An 18,180-nucleotide genomic window follows, 5' to 3' on the forward strand; every position below is an offset into this window, starting at 1 on the left:
CGCTTTGCAGAACTCAACACTTGCCAATAGTGCTATTTTGTACCACTCAAAAGGGTAAACTACAGCGTTTATTCTTTTGTTTGTTATTTATATTCTCCTTTAAGCAAACATTTACACATTCGTTGTATGTTGTTGCTAAATTATTAGTGGAGATACAGGAATACTCTCTTACTACCATGCGGCACATTTATTAGCTTTTATTGGTTTGTTTTCTGACAGTTTTCTTTAAAGGTCAAAGCTATTAAATAATATTCGTCACATTTCAGTAAATATTATTTCTATCTGGGCATATAAGATAATTCATGTCAAAATAATTGGATTCTTTATAGCAAAGATATATTCTTTAAATTTAAGCAGATGAAAATTTCTTCTTGCTTGGTTGATTCTTTAACTCGTACAATTCGATTTTTGCAAAGCTGTCAGGGATTTAAAAAGGTTATTTAAATTCCGCAATTGCTATCCATGAAATGGTATCCTGATCCAAAGTGGGTGGTTACTGGCCAGGGGAGTGAGAGACTTCTAATAGGCAGCTCCAGACACTCGGCCTTCTTAAGCACTTAGTGCACATTAAGTGCCAGGGATTCGGATTGTTTGCTGCCCAGTCGTTTGGACTCATGCCCAATCCACGGCAGACCCCATTCAGCATTGAGAAGCCCCGCTTTCTTCCCCAACTGCTCCTTAGTCTGCTTCAAAGTTAACTGACACTTACACTTGCACTTCTGTGAAATCAAATGCATTCGCCTTGGGCTTGGATTTGGATTTCCTTTATGTTCGAGCGGGGCTACCCATTTTCAAGAGGCTGGAAAAACGTTTTTCCAGTTAACGGACACTGAATGATTGGGTAGCATTAAACGGGTAGCACTTTTCGGGTGGGTGGGGCTTAAATGACTTAGTGATAGACTTAAATGAAAAGCCATAAAAGATTGAAAAACCATGCAATCGGTCTGAAAGTTTGCATATTAAACCATTCCATTTAAACACATCCACTTTAGAACGCAACATATTTATTAACCAATCCTAGTCCTCGCAGAATTCTTCCTCCACTCTAGCACTTGTACATCAAACGAATTTTGGTCCAATCCCCTTCGGAAGGTCCTCGCACCTGACCCATTTCCCTCTCCACAGCCTTACCACCGATTAGGGCACGAATTGTTGGCTTTGAGGGATCCTTGGCGAAGGCGTTCTTCGAATAGTGCATAACGCTCTCGTAATCGTATGGAACATTGAAGGTGGTTGTCTGATCCATGGCCATGAACTGCGACCAGTATTTCCTCGGGATATTGTCGTAGTCGATTTGCACGTACTCATCGCGATCGGGACGACTCTGCTCGTGGAAAAGGCCCAGCAGGTGAAGGGTTTCGTGTTGAATTACAGCCGGCATAGTGAGGCATTTCTCGTTAAGGACAACTTCGTGCGGACCAAAGGACAGAGGTTGATAGCCCACTCGAGTGCCACACATATTGGGCGACTTCTTGAAGGACACATATCGTTTGCCTGCGGGCGGAGCTCCTTCGATCTCTTCGAACTGCACACAGGTTTGCTCGCCAAAACTTGACATTGCTGTCCGCACATTGGCTACCTCCTGTTCACTGTAGTCCGTAGATATGCGGTACAATATCTTATTGCCTGGCCAACGTTGGAGTGGAGAAGTCAATGCATTTCGGGTTTTGGCCTCCGCCTGCTCGTCATCAATATGTATCTCGTTGTAGTAGTTCTCGTAGGACTCAATTCCTTCGGACGCCACCAGATTGGGTGCAAAAATCCCCGCCAAAAGCAAATACCGAACAGCTTTAAGGAACATTTCTATAGCTATGACCAAACTTCAAATGCCAACCCGCTTTTATAGTCATTTAATTAAAATAGTTATCAGTTTTATTTCTGTCTCGAAAATATTCTTTATATTAAGGTTTTACATACATACACGGACAAATCAAGTACAGGCAAAAAAAAAATACTTTCCCTAGCACAAACGTGAACTTTGTTTTTGAATGTACCCTTTTTAAATGATTACATTTTCTTTACAACATCGAAACGAGAATTTTAAAAACTTTACATGATCCAATTAAAAAATTGCAGTGTAGTTAGCTAAACACAATTCCAGATTGGAGCTACACATATACCACCTTCTTTTCCATGGAGCCAAGTTTGTAGTGCTTAGCATAGATACAATAATTATACGTTTGCATAAGCCTAATGAATGCACATCGAATTGCATTTCAGAACACATTGGTGGCTAGACACATGCACATATTTTACTGTTGAAACGTTGGCCAAGTTAATAGCCATCCCACAATTACTTTTGACTACCCTTTAAAATGTGTATTTTCAGCTGTTCTAGAGCTAAAATGGCGAAATTCGATTACCTAATAACTAATACAGTATAATTCGCTTAGCTGCATCGATAGTTAGCTGCATCGGCAAGATATCTGCATTATTTTTCCATTTTTTTGTGTGAATAGAAAATAGAAAATAGAAAAAAAAAAATTAAGTTAGCTGCATTTTTAAGTTACCTGCATCGAGGCATTGTGCAAAGTACTCGAGGCAGCTAAGCGAATTATACTGTAATTTGAAACTGCACTTGAACGATGATTTGCAACTCAAAGAAGCCCTTATTTGCTAATATGTGATTTAATGTGAACTCAGCGAATGTACATACAAGTACCTTTTTATCCAGTTATACAAAACTTTAATATATTAAATACTTTCAGCTTTTGAAATATATATATTTTTCTAGACACCAATGTACTTTGTCAGGCAATTCGATGGCGCTGCAGCTAAAACTCATTTGATAAGCAAAAACTCTGCAAGTACATAAATCAAAGTATTCCTGTGATCAGAATTAGCTGATATTACACATTTGCATACGTAGATACCATACATTAAGGTTTTGCATTTGGGTTCTTTAAGTCGGTGCTATGTTGCTTGGGAGTTAGTATGTTTAATTCCAGGTATAAACCAATAGTTGATTATTGTTGTTAATTACAATTTGTATATTTCCAAAACTTCGTTTTCTCGTTTATAAACAAACGCATCACTAAGTCGTGAGTTGTGTATGGTGGCCGGTAATAATTTTTTGTTTGTTTTTTTTTTAGGTATTCTGGTTTTTGGATTTTCCGTGGCTTGGGCGTGATTGCTGCAGCGTTGAGGAGTCGGCTTGATGCCAGGATAATTAAAATTAAGCTGCTCAATCACGCCCAGGCTTTTGGTCATATAGTACAAGTACATACAATATTCTATTAATGATAAGTCATACAAAATGTTGTAGCAAGAACACATATTAAAGAAAGTTTCAAAACATTTCGCAAGCAAAATTCAAAGACAGCAAATCATCTCTTCTAGAACATTTCATCGCGTTGCTTCGGTTGTCTGCCTGATTTCCTTTTATTGGCTTCTGTTTTGTTATCGTTGTCAGTTGTAGTAGTTATCGTCCTGATCCGTCGATTCAGGCACTTCGCTTGCTAACATCACAAATCAGTTTCCAGTCGTTAGTAACGATCTCGTCCATATCATCATTCATCATTCAGCATAGTTTCGAACTCTCTCTCCATCTCTAATTATACAGTAAATAGACGGTAGTCATAGTAGTATTAGATAATATGTTATGGATGGCGGGCGGGCAGGCTGTTGATCGATTGCTTCATCTAGTGATCAATTGAGTGATTGAGTGAATTGAGTGCTTGACTCTCGTCCAGTCCTCGTCCCGATCCTCGTCTCTAGTGCAGCTCGATGAACTCGTACAGTGTGGCTGGTACGGTTCCCTCGTAGCGAATGTCATGCTTCTTGATCGTCCTCGCGGCCAAACACGCCAGCGTTGTGTACTTCATTGGGTCGATGATCTTATGCATGGGCGTGGGTGCCAGCAGACTCTCAAACGTCTCGCCAGCATAGTTTTTGGTGTCCTTTTAGAAGGAGAGAATCACATTAGTAAGGTCAACGGGACTGCCCTCGATACCATACTCACCAAATGCGCTCCGCCCTCGAGCAGGATGTGCGACAGGGGCTCCACATAGGGCTGCATGGTAGCCAAATGGAGTGGCGTATTGCCCGCTTCGTCGATGGCATTTGGGTCAGCTCCCACCTCCAGCAAGGCCTTCGCCAGCGTCACCGAGGGGAACTGGCATGAGGGATAGCGGCCGGCCAGCGTGCCCTCCCGATAGCAGGCGTAGTGCAAGGCGGTGCGATCGAACCTTACGCGCACCTTCAAGCGATTCAGACGGTACAGCGCCCCCATCACCTGGCGACGCATCTCTGGGCTCAGGGCGTCTGTGTCTAGCAGGGAGCTCAGCAGACAGCCTATGTGAATGGCACTTATCATGGTGCGACTCAGGGCATTGGGATCGTGATTACAATCGTGCTGATGCGCCGAAAGCAGCGTCGTTGAGGAGGAGGAAGATGCGGATGAGGAAGCCGAACAGGATGGCGATTTGTCAGCTGCTGGCAGCTGTTTCTGCGGATGCTGCTGGTCCTTCTGCTGTTCCAACGTGAAAGCCAGTCCACGCTCAACCTCTTTGACCGCCTTGTAGAATATCGTCAGCATGCTGTCGGGCTCGATCGGCGGAACCACTCGACCTCTCGGCAGCAAGCGACCCGCCTCAACCAGCATAAAGCTGAACAGCTCCGCGAAGGACAGCAGCGAGGACTGCGTCATTGGGCTGAGTGGCTGTAGAATCTTCTGCTGCATGGTGAGCGCATAGGACCACAGTTCGATGCAGCGGTCAAAGCGACCAGCGTCCGCATAGTGAGCGCCCCTAAATCGATAAAAAAAAAAGGTGATTAGATAACGCAATTGAGAAATGCACTTATATATTTAACTCACCTAAATCGAATGTAGTAGCTGGTGTCCGGATGGGTGGGTCCGAGAATGCGCTGCCGAATGACCAGAGCCTGCATTCGCATCTCATCAGGATCCAAAACCATCTCCTCCAGCTCCTCCACGCTGGTTACCTCGCGAACCATCTCATATGCCGGCACTGGTTCCTGAACCTTTTTCTCCAGCGGTGGCTCCACGGCACGCTCCTCGAGCGCTCGACGCCACAGGTTTAGTGCCGCTGCCATGTCCCGCTTTCGGTCCACATACGTGGCACCTAGCAGTTCCAAAGCATGAATCCTCGATTCCCTGCTCACACAGGGCAAAGTGATTAAGTGCTCCACGATGGGCATGTGACCGGTGACACTGGCCGCCAGCAGCGGAGTCATTCCGTAATAGTCCACGTCCATGGTGGCGCCGTGCTTGAGCAGCAACTGGAGGATCTGCAAGGAGCCCGACTCGGCGCAGTCGTGCAGTGCCGTGTTGCCCTTAACGCTGCAGCGGTTCACATCGGCGTTCAGGGAGAGCAGATACTGGGCGATGCGGAAGTGACCCTTGTAGCAGGCGATCATCAAGCAGGTGTGGCCGTGACGGTTCGCCACCTCAAAGTCTGTGGAATTAGACAAACAATTAGCACGTATATCATCAAGAGGCAAAACTAACAAAACCAGTTCCAGTTATTATTTTTATAAGACCTTTATATTTAAATAGAATATACACAAACTAGATTTGTGTAGTATGTTATATAACGAATTAAGATTAAATGAAGAAGTAATAGCTGGAAGATTGGTGCACCTTCTTAGTAAGCAGTAATACAAAGTAGTTACCTGCTCCATGGTGTACCAGGTACTTGACGATCTCGTAGTGTCCATCGAAGCAGGCAGCTCGCAGCGGTGTGGAATTCGTCCTGGTGGTACTGTTCACATTCGCCCCTCGGCGGACGAGCATCTTTACGATGCCCAGGTGGCCAGCGGCCGCAGCGCACCACAGCGGTGGGGCATCCTCTATTGGTTCCCCGTCGAAACTGACCGATCCCACCTGCTCCACGTTGGCCCGACATTTTGTCAATAGGTATTCTACAATGTCGTAGTGGCCATTGCGGCAGGAGATGACCAGCGGGGTGGCTCCGTTCACTTTCGCCGATATCAGGCTGCCCACTTCGACGGAGCTTTTGTTGTAAAGGGTGGCCTAAAAAATAGTAGAGAAACGGTGCATATTTAGTAAGATATTTCAAATATAAGTCAAGTTTTTTTTTTAGCAATCATTCGCCATTCTGAACTACGTTATAAACGCGATTATTACTGACAATTTATAAAATATCTAGATTTGGATTATATTCCATACCAATCCAGCTCATATCATTAGCTATTTTCCACTCTGATAGTTACCAAATCACACAAAAATTCCAATTAGATAATATTTGTTTTTAATCAATAGAAAGGCGATAATAATTATGGGTGCTTTCAAACAAATTGATGACGAACAAAGCGAATCGCTGACAGCGTGAAAAAACTCAGACCACCTGGGCAATGGATACCACAAATGGGTGGGTAAGTCGTGGAGATATAGCCAGAAATCAGCTGGGGAATATAGTATAGCACCAGTCACAGTTGCTGATGATTTTTATTGTGTAGCGGCCGCATTGCGTCCCATGCCAATTTGAAATTGAAATTCATTTATGTCAAACGTGTTTCGTTTTTGTTTTATAGTATGCTAATTATGTTGTTTGCCAGCGCGTGCAAAATGGATGGATAGAGGTGGGCAGGGGGTGCGGTGGGTGGTAGGCGGTGGGATGGAATGGTCGCCACATTGGCTAAGGCGAATATATTAAAGCACTAAGGAATCAACAACAAAGTTCCAATCAATTCTATTTATAATTATTCAAATCATTTCCATAATCCTACTCAGGAAAACTGGGTAAAAAAAAAGAAATATAATATAACATTTAAAAAAGTTTGTAACCCAGCTTATTAGGGAAGTAAAACGCATTTGCTGAAATCCCTGGCTGTAGCTCATCAATCCGTTGAGACAATAGTATTTTCCACCTATCTGACTCAATTTTAGTTTTCCTTCATATGTCTGTGTCACCTAAAAATCACCCCCTAAATATCGCCCACAAAATAAAAAAAACACCTCATCAGTCTGCTCAGAACCAAAAACTAAATAAAAACAAAGCGAGGTAGCCAAGTTAAGAGATGCTGGCAAAAAGGAAAATAGGAGGGGATGGGGGGAATGGCATCGAAAGACCTTGTGAATGCCGCACGGCTCTTTAGCTACAGTACAACCTAGAAAGTTCGACGATGTCAACGATTCGAAGACAACAAAATAGAAATAACATCACGTATTTATTTTAAAACGCATTTGCATGAAGCAGCTATAAGGCTCTAATTTTGCTAGTATTGAAAAACCCTTTATGTTTTAATATTATAATAGTAAACATTTCATGTAGTATTGTCTAAAGATTTATTCTCTCTGCATTAGAATACTCTTACCAACCTTTTTCCTAACAATTTCGGTCAACAGGAAATCGCTTCCTACTTTTTGCGAAGAGAACCGCGCTCTTGGCCAATTCGCCTTGTGTCGATATTGTTGGTATCGTCACCAGACAGCGGAATTCTTTGTTTTGGCCCCCTTAAGACCCCCCCGAAAATCCCCTCCGCCCGCCCGGCGGCAATCAACGCCTCGTGCGCGTGACAAGGAAAAAATAGCATTTAAACCAATAAAAGAACCAGAGAAAGCTTGAGAAAATACAAATTAAGAAACATTTTTGGCACGACTATTAGGCGGAAAACGTATGTATTTTCAAAATACAGATTATTGGGAAGCATTTGCGGCACAACAACATATGTGCAAGTGTGCGCCAGCGAATTGAACAATGCAAATTACGCATTAATTTTGCATTTAATTCGGTGCGAAAGCAAAAGCTAAAGTATATTTATTTATGTTACAGCGTCGCGTCATTGTCGATTCCATTTAATTTCATTTCATTGGCTACTGAACTTTTCGCTTTCGCACCCGAGGCAAAAGTTGATCATCAGCAGCTGTTTGCTGCTTTTCCGCCTTTTGATCAATCATGATTGCCACTCTGACAGCCGTGAATCAGCATTGTGTCTGAGTGATATGGGGGTTCCAAGTGGGGTAATATCGTAGCAACATTGGTAGTAGTCAGTCTTCCACTCGCAAAACATCTTCAAGTTGTTAGATTTAATCTATATAAGTTATTACTTTAGCTCGCTCAAAAAAACAGAAGCTTCCTGGTTGTTTTCACTGTTGACTTAACCACTTGTTAGAAAAATAAACAATTAACAATAAGAAGTGTGGCACTTTTGAGTTCTGATGAACTTGATAACAACAGTATATTGATTTTTAGACAATTTAAAGAACGCAGTAATTATGTTTCACCCAGGATGGCACCTTGAAAATGACTTTATTTAGCCCAATGGCAGACAAATTACTCATGCTGTTTTTCCTCTACCTTTTCGCTCTCTATAGCTTCCTTTTTGGCCATTATTTAACCTTGTTGTTGAGGTCCGAAGCCGAAAAAGCTTTAAACGAAATGAAAAGTCAAACTGAAAATGGTAAAACGGGGCAGGCCGTGTGGCACAGAAAGCCAGTGGCACGTGAATTGTGGGCGGTTTGCAGAGGGATGGGGATGGCGGCGTGGCAGGTTGTAAGGTAGCAGTGTAGGAAAATCAATCAATCGTGCTCAGGTCGCTCCACATTATGCTATAATGGATGTGACCCCGGCGCAGATATGGAAGGAAATCCAATCAAGAAATTGATCCGAAATTATGGGAAACTCTTCACATGCTAAATGTCTCATTGCGTTTACGTAATTATGCTAAGTGATCGAATGGCAAGTGACAGTGGGAATGCCCCGGCGGATGGATTGTCGACTGAGAAGATACACATGTAAACACATTCAAAGAAATGTAAACACATTCAAAAAAAAAGCATGTTCGAAATTTAAATATGCACTTCTGGGTTCAGAATTTGCAACAATCAAGAGGCGACTGCCATGAATATTTATCAACAGATAAATGTCTAATTCAATAGCAAACAATTTGCCTTGCAATAAAGAACCATTAAATCCGCAGTCTCTCTGTTGACATACATAAGTATTAATCCGAGACTATCCAATGATGTAGTCAGTCAAGCAATAATCTAATATCAATATTTAATTTAAGCCACAATTTATGCCCAGTAGCCACTTGTCTAATTTGACACATGCGTGTAATTCCCATTTTAACCGCATTTGCCATAGTTTAAATACCACAAAATTGGCATTTGCGATTCTCTTAAGAAACTCCTGTTTGTTTTTCCACTTAATTTCGTTCATTTGCCCAGACTCAACGGAGAAATTCCCAAAGCCGAAAAGTTCCCCCGCAATGAAGATGAATGAATTGCCAAGCAAATATGCTAAAAGTCCGAATGCAGCGGTCCGATTTAATTTATGTTTTAATATCCATATAATTTAACTCGCGCCAGAAAGGAAAAACAGAAACGCAAAAAAAAAAAAAGCAATGAGAAAATTTCACTTCCACAAATTGTGGAAATAAATTTGTTTTTAATTTGCCGTCTGTGTTCCTTGGATTGTTTGGCAAATTGGGGAAATGTTCACAACAGCGTTTTCCCAAGGCAATCAGCTGTTTTTCGAGCGTTTCACATGTTGTTTGTTCTCGAAATTCAAAACGAGAGTGGAAACACCTTGAGCTATGCCATTTACCGCTATGCACAAATGTCAAGCGAAAAACGGCCTAAACAGCGCTATTAAATGGAGCCAACAACACGAACAAGCGAGCAACAACAAATTGTTCGTTTCCGTGTAATAAACAATAAACAACTTTCCATTGTTGTTGCCATCAAGCTAGTGAAGTTTCATACTTTTCTGCTGCTCTGTGTGAATTGTTAGTTGGTCGTTTTTCGCTGTGCGATCAATTTTTCAGCTTTGACCGTTCACCACATCCCCCCGCCTGGGGAAACCCCCCATGTCCCCCCCCCCTTCCTTTAACCGCACACGCATAATTTATTATAATTTTGACATTGAACGAGTTCAATGTCGACACTATATGCAAGTAGACGACAGCCCAGCCGAGCTCCAAGTTCAGCCGACTTCAGACTTGGTCATCACACTCGAATATAATTCAATTTGGGATGCCGTTCGACCGATCGACCATTCAACTGAATACTGCTTTGAAATTCGGCACTCAGTATACGATGTTTGGTATTTTGGGGCTCTTGGGGCCCGGCATTCAAATCAGTCAAGCGGCGTCTGTCTCAAATTGTTTGGCTAATTCGTTAGCTTAGCCGCGACTGCGCAGTCGGCTCAAGGGTGACAAAAGCCAGAGTTTTTTCGAGTCACAAATGCAAAGTGAGCCAAAATGACCAGTAGCCGATAAAGCGGCACAAACATAAAAGCACAGTGGAAAAAAACAGTAGTATTCTTTGGGAAAATAAAGAAAATACACACTTTTCTCTTACCATTTGTAAGCCTAAAATAATCGTAGTTGAATTCGAAACGACTTTAATAGCACACTTAATTCATAGCAATGCTAAGTAGGCTCTTATTTCTTTCAGTGCCGCAATACGAAGATGTCAATATTGGAGTGCGCAGCCGCAGCTTCAGCTCATTATCATAGGGCTTTGAGGTCAACGGTGCTTTTAACGGAGCATCCGAGAGGCGATGGAAGCCAAAGTGGCTCAATGAAAGGGTTCACATTGGAACTAAACTGAAACGGCAGTGTCAGGGTCAAGGTCACTTGAATGGCTCAGGGTGTTTGGATAAATGGAAAAATACTAATGCATTAAGAGAAGCGTGGAAACTTTAAGAGGGGCGCCTCAGATTTCGATAAGCCGCAGTCTTTATCAGTGGACACACGCTTCCACATCGATGGAATTACACTTGTTTGGAGCTGCAGATTGGAGATGGAACTCCTGGGGGAAGCTCCTCTTTCGCTGGGCAAACAGAAAGATAGACGAGAGATAGCAGAGGGGATTGAATTCGAAAGATAAGCACATGAGCTCACTCATAAACACTGAATAAACGCTTCCTCATTTTTTTCTGATTTATAATTACATTTCATAAGCACTTTTATTGAAACCGACACGGGCTTCAATCGCACTTTCCTCCATTTTGCTGCTTTAGTTAATCGTGCGATGAACTTGACAGATCGGATCGTAGAAATCACAATATAGTAAATAAAATAGCAAATACAAGTGAAATTATACGGAGGGAGGGTCGAAATGTCGATACCCTGCTGATTTACGAGGATATTGATGTTTATAGTCATCATAAAACATATAAACACCAAATAAAACAGAGTAACATGTACATATATACAATGTTAAGTAAATATGGAGCTACTTAATAATAATAATATTAATATTGTACATATTTTTCAGGGTGGTATTGAATACATTATTAGTTTTTATAATTTACTTGGATAAATCGTGGGATTGACCACCTGCCCCCTTTGTCTTTCGATCTCCTTGTGGAGTTTTGTTGGCGTCGTTAGTACTCGTAGTTGAGATGGGCGATAAAAGTGCACTGAGCGAAATAATAATGGGCTACGTTTCTAGGCTGTTCAATTCACAGTCATGGTTAATTACGCGGGTTGTTAAACCTCAAATCCGGATGTCACCTTCAAGAAATATAATTGCTTTTTGAATGATTATTTGCATTTACATATATTCTCTGTTTCGTTATTGTACGCTGGCAAATATTTTTATTTTGGCCCAAAGAGGTCAGCGAATTTTACGACACTCAAAGTGGCTGTCTTATTACCGATTTCTGAATGCTTCCGACTGGAACGTTGCTCTAAATTTGGTTTTAACGGTTCCTCTGCACAGAATAAGTTTTCTAGCTTATTTACCCGAACAATTGCCAGGCTCCTGTTATGAATATATTAGCCATAACATATTATTTACTTATTAAAGCTGCTATGATGCAACAGCTGTTCGAAGTCGGCTGTATATAAGAAATCATTTTTAACCAGCCAAATGTGTTGCTTAATTAAAAAGTTCTACTCGAGTATTTGGCAACTTGTTTTAGCACTTCCTAATGCCAAGTCTCACTCTACATGGCGATTGCATAACGTCCAAAAAGCTCGCCAAAAGTTGCAAAACCATTCTTAGTGTTCGAATTTGGTCAAATGGGTGGAAATAGCTTTAGTTAGTTTCTCGATTGCCAAACAATCTGCGGAGGAATTCTTAAGCCGTTTCTTCCAGTGCAGAGACCAAAACAAAAGGCCTGAAATTAAATTCAAGAGCAAAGAGAACAAAACGCTCCACGATAAAGCCAATGAACGCTATCATCATATACACCACATACATCACATATATGTATACATATGTATGTACACACAGAACACGCACTGAGTTCAAACTTGGGTTTTGTATCTACTATGTACTATGTGCTTATTCCGCTCTTCGGCTTCAATTGTGTTGTTATCTTTGTTGCTGTGTTAATTGCCCTTCCTTGTTTATTTGTTGTTCAGATGGTTTAGTACATACATATATGTATACTGCATACATAGAAAATCGTATATGTATTGGCTGCTATTAAGCTTCGCCTTGTAAAATTCCAAATAAATAAAGTTCGTTTATCGATAATAAATATCAGTTTCAATAAACATATTTATTAATAACAAGAGTTCTAAAAATAGGATCGTGATAAACAGAAAGATGGAATTCGTCCAGGCAACAATTATGATTATAGAATTTTTGAAAGGAAAAAAAAGTGCTTGCAATATACATAGATTCAATTCTACAAAAAAACAATTTCGTGCTCCTACAACAGGCTAAGCTCCTTCTTTTTTTCTGAGTGCACCTGCTATGTACTTGCATATGTGCACATATTCTCGTACTAGCAGAGACCAATGGCCACAAAGCCAGCGGATGACAAAGAGCACATCCACATCCATCCACATCCACATCCACATCCAAAGCCATATCCACATTCACATTCACAGAGAATCGGAGTCAAAGCAAACCAGCAAGATTGGCTCTGACCTTACACACACCATTGAGAGCTAATAATCAAGAAGCAGTTGAGAAAAATAAATTGAAAAGAAGCAGGTCCCCAAGCTGAGATCCAAAGATTCAAAGATTCAAAGCTCCAACTCCGCGCAGCCCCAAAAAAAATATCGAATAAAAGCTAAAAAAAAAAAAAAAGAGCTGACAGCATTTTCGCATTTTGAGGTTACGCCAACCAAACGGCAAGCGAGTAAATTGCACAGCACAAGAATCAACCTCAACCCCAAAAAAGTTTAAAAGAAACAGCTGTTGACCAACTCAAAATTCGCCTTATTTTGGTTTTTGCATAAAGCCAAAACTATAAAAAAAAAAACACGAAAAGCGAAAAGAGGCGGAAAACCAATAACAAAGTGTACATCGAATTATCTTAAATGTTGTGCCTTGGCAAATGTTTTGAAAACGCTCAAAAAAAAAAAAAAACGCTGCCTGATTGAAGTGTGTGTTGCTGAGCGAAAAGGTTTTCTTGATTTCGAATGGACCTGTCTAGCTGTGTTTGCATGTAATTAAAAACATCGCGAAGCAACAACTACTACGAGTTTAATGAGACATAAGTGAGAATAATTAATCAGTATTCGTTAATTGCTTATCGTTACAAGGTTAATCAATAATGACCAATTTTAAACGAAATGATTGTGTAGTGTGCTCGAGAAATAGATAGACATGAGCATGCGATCGTTCAAATTACTTATCGTTTCATAGAAACTAAGGTTAACTAAGTTTATTAAACATAAATCTGCTAAATTCAGATATATAAATGCCATATAAATTCATTAGCTTAAAAGCCAGAAAACGATTGAAGATCACTGAACCCTAGCGTTCCTAAGGTGAGGAGTACTTAATTTAATTCAAACCAGTTTTCAGTGGAAATTAGTCATTGAACCTTAGATCCGTTCTTGATTAAAAACTGGCCCAAAGGTTAGAGTTTGAAAGCTCGTTTGTAAGGCGCAGCTGAAATACTATCATTTAAATGCTTTTAAACCGGACTGATACCTTTAATTCACTTGGACATGTTTATGTAATTTATAGAGAAGTAAAACTGGCACGTGTCTGTAAAGGTTATATAAAATGTAGGGTTACTCGGCGGTAGTAGCACATTCATAACGGCAGTTATGCCAATTTTTTTTTTTAATATATGTCAGCAGTTTTAAGGAGAGTTCTCTTCTTGAGACGAATATATTAATATTGTTCTCAAATACTTGACAATGGGTTTCTGCAGCTTTTAAGGCGTTTTATCTGTAGATCTACGAAGATGGTCTAGTTTTCCTATCCATCATCCACCCTCAACCTCATCAATCATTCGATCTGGCCCCATATCACACGTAAATGCATACATACATACATATGTATAGGTGGGCAGACCCAACAAAGTGGGGAAAACAAAGTCAAAGAGGAAGGTGAAGTAGAAACCGAGAAGAGAAGCAGAATCAAGAAATATTTTGTTGTGTGTACTCAATTTTAAGTGGCACTTCAACTTCGTGTACGGCGTTCAACTCTTCGCTTGGGTGTTTTTTATACTTTTTTTTTTATTTTATTTTTTTTCCGTAAGCAGGGGAGTTGAGTGTTGTTGGGGCGGCGAGGGGGGTTGCCTTCTTATTTTTGGAACAAACATAAACAACGGTGAGCAAGAAAAACCAGTTCTACGGGGCGAAGGCTAGAACATGTTGCACGTCGTACCGCCAAGCAGGTTGCCTTTGCCTCCGACACAGCCCCACAAGCCATACAGCTCCATAGCTCCATAGGCTGATAGCGTCTCCCCCATTCGCATTTGGAGCATTGAGTGCAGCAGCCCATACAGAAAATGCTATTTCGGGGCACACTCTTCGGCGTATACATACATATGTACATATGTATGCATTATGTATTTATATCGCAACGTATTTATTTATTCCATTTACAGGGCACTCGTCCTCAATTTGGACGAAGTCCGAAAACTCACACCCTACTGAATGACATATTTTCCAGGGTCGAGCCCCGTCGTCAGTCAGGAAGTTTGATGAGAACAACAATAACCGAAAGCGAACAGGAATATCCAGATCGTGATGCACTGAGCAAATAAGGGTGGGCTAAGCTTTGAACAGAACAAGCTCATAAAAGTGCTGGCAATGCGACCTTATAAACATAACACTTCCATAAAGATTGTAAGCCAGCTTTTTGAGCCATGTATTAGATTACTAGGTCACTAAGTTAAAAACTATATAATCGGAATAGAGACATGCGTTTGGTTCTTTTATATGGTTTACACCTATATTGCTTTAACTCTTTACTTTTACATATCTTACTTAAGCCATTACAAAATACTTTAGGGTTATTGGTGGTTTTTTTTCCAGTGTAGAGGGTCGAGCCTTCCGAAACGGAGTGATTGAACGCTTTCAAGGATATTTGTCAACACAGCAGCCGGAAAGCAGAAGGAAGCCAAAAAAAACAAAGCCAGTGGAAAGGCTCTTTGTTCCTCCGGCGATCAGCATAATAATAACTTTAATAAGCAAAGTGCGTTCGCTTGTGGGCGTTGCTGGGGGGCACGGAAACAGCAAGAGAGAGCGAGAGCGCGGCATATGGACGGAGAAAGAGACGGGGCGAAGTGCTACGGCAGGTGACAATCGCGGAAGTAAAACGCCGACGCTGACGACGTGATTTCAGCTGTTAAAATTCGCCGTCGTTATTAACGTGTTCAGCAGCGGCAGCGGCAGCAACGTGGCCCAAATGCAAAAACAACACTCGCATAAAATGGTTAAAAATACTTGCTACGCATTTGGAGCACTCATCAGCTGGGTAAAAGCCGCAAAAACAACACAAATATGTAATAACAAACAAACGGCGAGTGTCTGAGACGCGATAAGATAAGGCAGCAACCCAAAGGAAATGAATCGAAAATGAGCGCAGGGAAAATGTGAAAAGCAAAGAGATTGGAAAACCAAGCAAAGGTTTCATAGATTAATTCTATAATTAACAAAAACATACGCTACATTCGCTTGACAGAATTTATTAATACGATTATTGATATGGGCGCCTAAACTTTGTCCCCACCAGATGTTTTTTGTGAAAACAATTCACTGATAAGGTTACCTAAAAATTTAAATCTACATAATTTGTACTTTTTATTTACTCACTAACAAGAATGGCATGATTTAAGTCGCCTTTCTCTATGCAAGTTTGAAGTGCACTAGTAATCATTAAGGCCAACAAAGACAGGAAACAGCACTCAAATAAATTGCAAAACCTTTTTATATAATGCAAATATGCACGCAGTTAATTTATGCGACCTTCGACTAATCCAATTGTCGTGTCAACAAGAAGTTGCCTAATTGCAGCTCATTTCTACATATGTTACAGAAAATCTTTCACCCAAGTGAGTTATTCCAGCTGATTTGCATTTCCCTCGTTCGAACCCATTTCCATGTCACGTATTCGCGTATGCACATCTAATTTTCCGAGCTGCCAGGCCCAAGTATATATGTACATATGCAAAATATGGCTGTGCTAAGCTTAGAATCAAACTGCTCGCTCGTACTAAATAATAAACACCCACCAGCCGCAGTGCAAAACAATGCAAAAGTGGGGGACAATGCAACAGCGCCAATTGCAGCCAGTCGCTGTGGCAGTTGCAGTTGCGTTGCTAAGTGCACGGGCTTCCATTTGGTGGCGGTGTGTGCCAATGTCAAGCTGCCCCTTTGGCTTCAATAGATGGCACACATGGATGCCAGACAAAGGCATAGCCACAGCTCAAGCTCGAGCCCAAGAACTTTGGTTATGCAAAGAGTGTGTTCGTTCGTAAGTCTTGCAGTCGCAAGCAAAAGTTTCGAATCCAATACGCCCACCAGCACACCAGCCAGACCGAACATATGTATTTGTTATTGTCTTGCGGGGGTGCGGCGCATTTAGCTAGATTCTAGCTGGGCGATCGATAAACTATGCTAGCATTGTTTTTAAAAATCAGCGGAAATTTTACAAGTCAGCAAACAAACCACACTTCGCATTCTAAACTATTGGAACACAAGAAATATAATATAATATTCTTATCACACTCCTCATGTTGCAATAATGGTTGTACAAATACAAAGGTATGTAAGGTTAGCGCACTTGGGTAGGTCTTTTATGCTATTTCATGGTCTTTCAGAAGCCCATCATCAACGAAATCTGAGGAGATAGGTCATTAGGTTAGCCATAATTGCAATCATTCTTAAAAGCACACGCTTGCATAATAAACGTAAGTCGAATCTAGATTTTTCCATAATTGGGCTATTTTCAAGCCAGATTCGAATGACGGCCCAACAGCACCGCTGGAACACATGCGCGTGTACGGCTTAGCGGAGAGAGCTTGTGTGTGTGTGCGTGTGCCGCGATAGTGCGCGAGTGTGTGTGTGAGCGAGAGAATTTTATTGATTAGTCACAAGGCTAAATAAGCTGCCGAGTTTACTGAGCAGCTGAGATTTCTAACAACAATCACAATAAGAATCTAGCAACTTTCCAATTGGACGGCCCAGGTGTGCAGGAGAAATTGTTGAACCCCAGTTCGCAATGCGTACGATATGTTCAAAACTCACCTTCAACTGCGCCAAATTGTTGTCCCTCGCTGCGTTGAAAACAATGAATTTGTAATCCATTTTTGTGATTCAGTTATTTGGCATAAATGCCACAGCAAGCAGCACGTTGAAAAATAATGATTTTAGGTAATTTTATGTCGCCTTTGCTTTGCTTCTTTCTTCGCCTTCGTCAAGAGAAAGAGAGGGCACGAGCGAGAGAGTGAAAGAGAGCGGCGAGATTCAGATTCTTGAGGATGCTGTTGCTGCCTTTTTTGCCTAGCAATTTATTTGTTGTTTGGTTTTTCAATTTTCTGCACAAAAGAACTTTCCAACCGAGCGAATATATGTACATATAATATGTGTAACGATTGCGATTGCGTTTTTGCCCGTACTTTTTATTGCTTCCGTGTCTTCCTGGCAATCGAATTGCATACAAACATACATATATCTTTTTGCGCACTTTGCATTCGCCTTTCGTGTTTCTTTTCTTTTTTTGCTTTCTTTCTTTTTCGGTCTCAGGAAGACGAAAATTGCATTTCCCTACTTCGACCCGCTGGCGATTTGTAATTGTAGCTCTCTAATTCGGTTACTAGAGCATCAAACGGCGCACTTTTACGATTCGTTTTGATTTAACATGGTATTCAGCACAAATCCAAATCCCTTCCCGAGTTTTTCGAAAACTCGTCCGACAGCCAGGAAAGCAGATCGATTGTGATGCTCTAAAATCGCTCGCGAGGAGTCGCGCTGTTTTGAACCGTCCCGCCCGCGATTGCAAAATAAAATGCCGTTTTTCAGCTGTGGCTGGTCATTTTTTTCCGT

General features: G+C 41.2%; 2 protein-coding genes across 3 annotated transcripts, besides 1 other annotated feature; both read right to left on the reverse strand.

The window, feature by feature from the left end:
- Window positions 1-1,045: 1,045 nt before the first annotated feature.
- CG6974 (uncharacterized protein) lies at window positions 1,046-1,801 on the reverse strand (the record flags this gene model as incomplete). Its single annotated transcript, NM_142157.1, has 1 exon — window positions 1,046-1,801. The coding sequence occupies one exon, from the start codon at window positions 1,799-1,801 to the stop codon at window positions 1,046-1,048; it is 756 nt and encodes a 251-aa protein (NP_650414.1).
- Window positions 1,802-1,835: 34 nt separating this feature from the next.
- On the reverse strand, window positions 1,836-18,147 carry CG6966 (uncharacterized protein). 2 transcript variants are annotated; one of them, NM_001300404.1, is made up of 5 exons: window positions 17,383-18,147; window positions 5,635-5,995; window positions 4,817-5,417; window positions 3,962-4,748; window positions 1,836-3,899 (listed from the first exon to the last, which is right to left on the reverse strand). In NM_001300404.1, the coding sequence occupies exons 1-5, from the start codon at window positions 17,440-17,442 to the stop codon at window positions 3,714-3,716; spliced, it is 1,995 nt and encodes a 664-aa protein (NP_001287333.1). In that variant the 5' UTR covers window positions 17,443-18,147; the 3' UTR covers window positions 1,836-3,713. The 2 variants fall into 2 exon arrangements, with proteins under 2 accessions (NP_001287333.1, NP_001097796.1); NM_001104326.2 differs by having other exon boundaries at window positions 2,969-3,899.
- Window positions 2,377-2,562: a mobile genetic element.
- Window positions 18,148-18,180: the final 33 nt, after the last annotated feature.

Source organism: Drosophila melanogaster, chromosome 3R, assembly GCF_000001215.4.
Source record: "Drosophila melanogaster chromosome 3R".
In the NCBI taxonomy this organism is placed as follows: Eukaryota; Metazoa; Arthropoda; class Insecta; order Diptera; family Drosophilidae; genus Drosophila; species Drosophila melanogaster.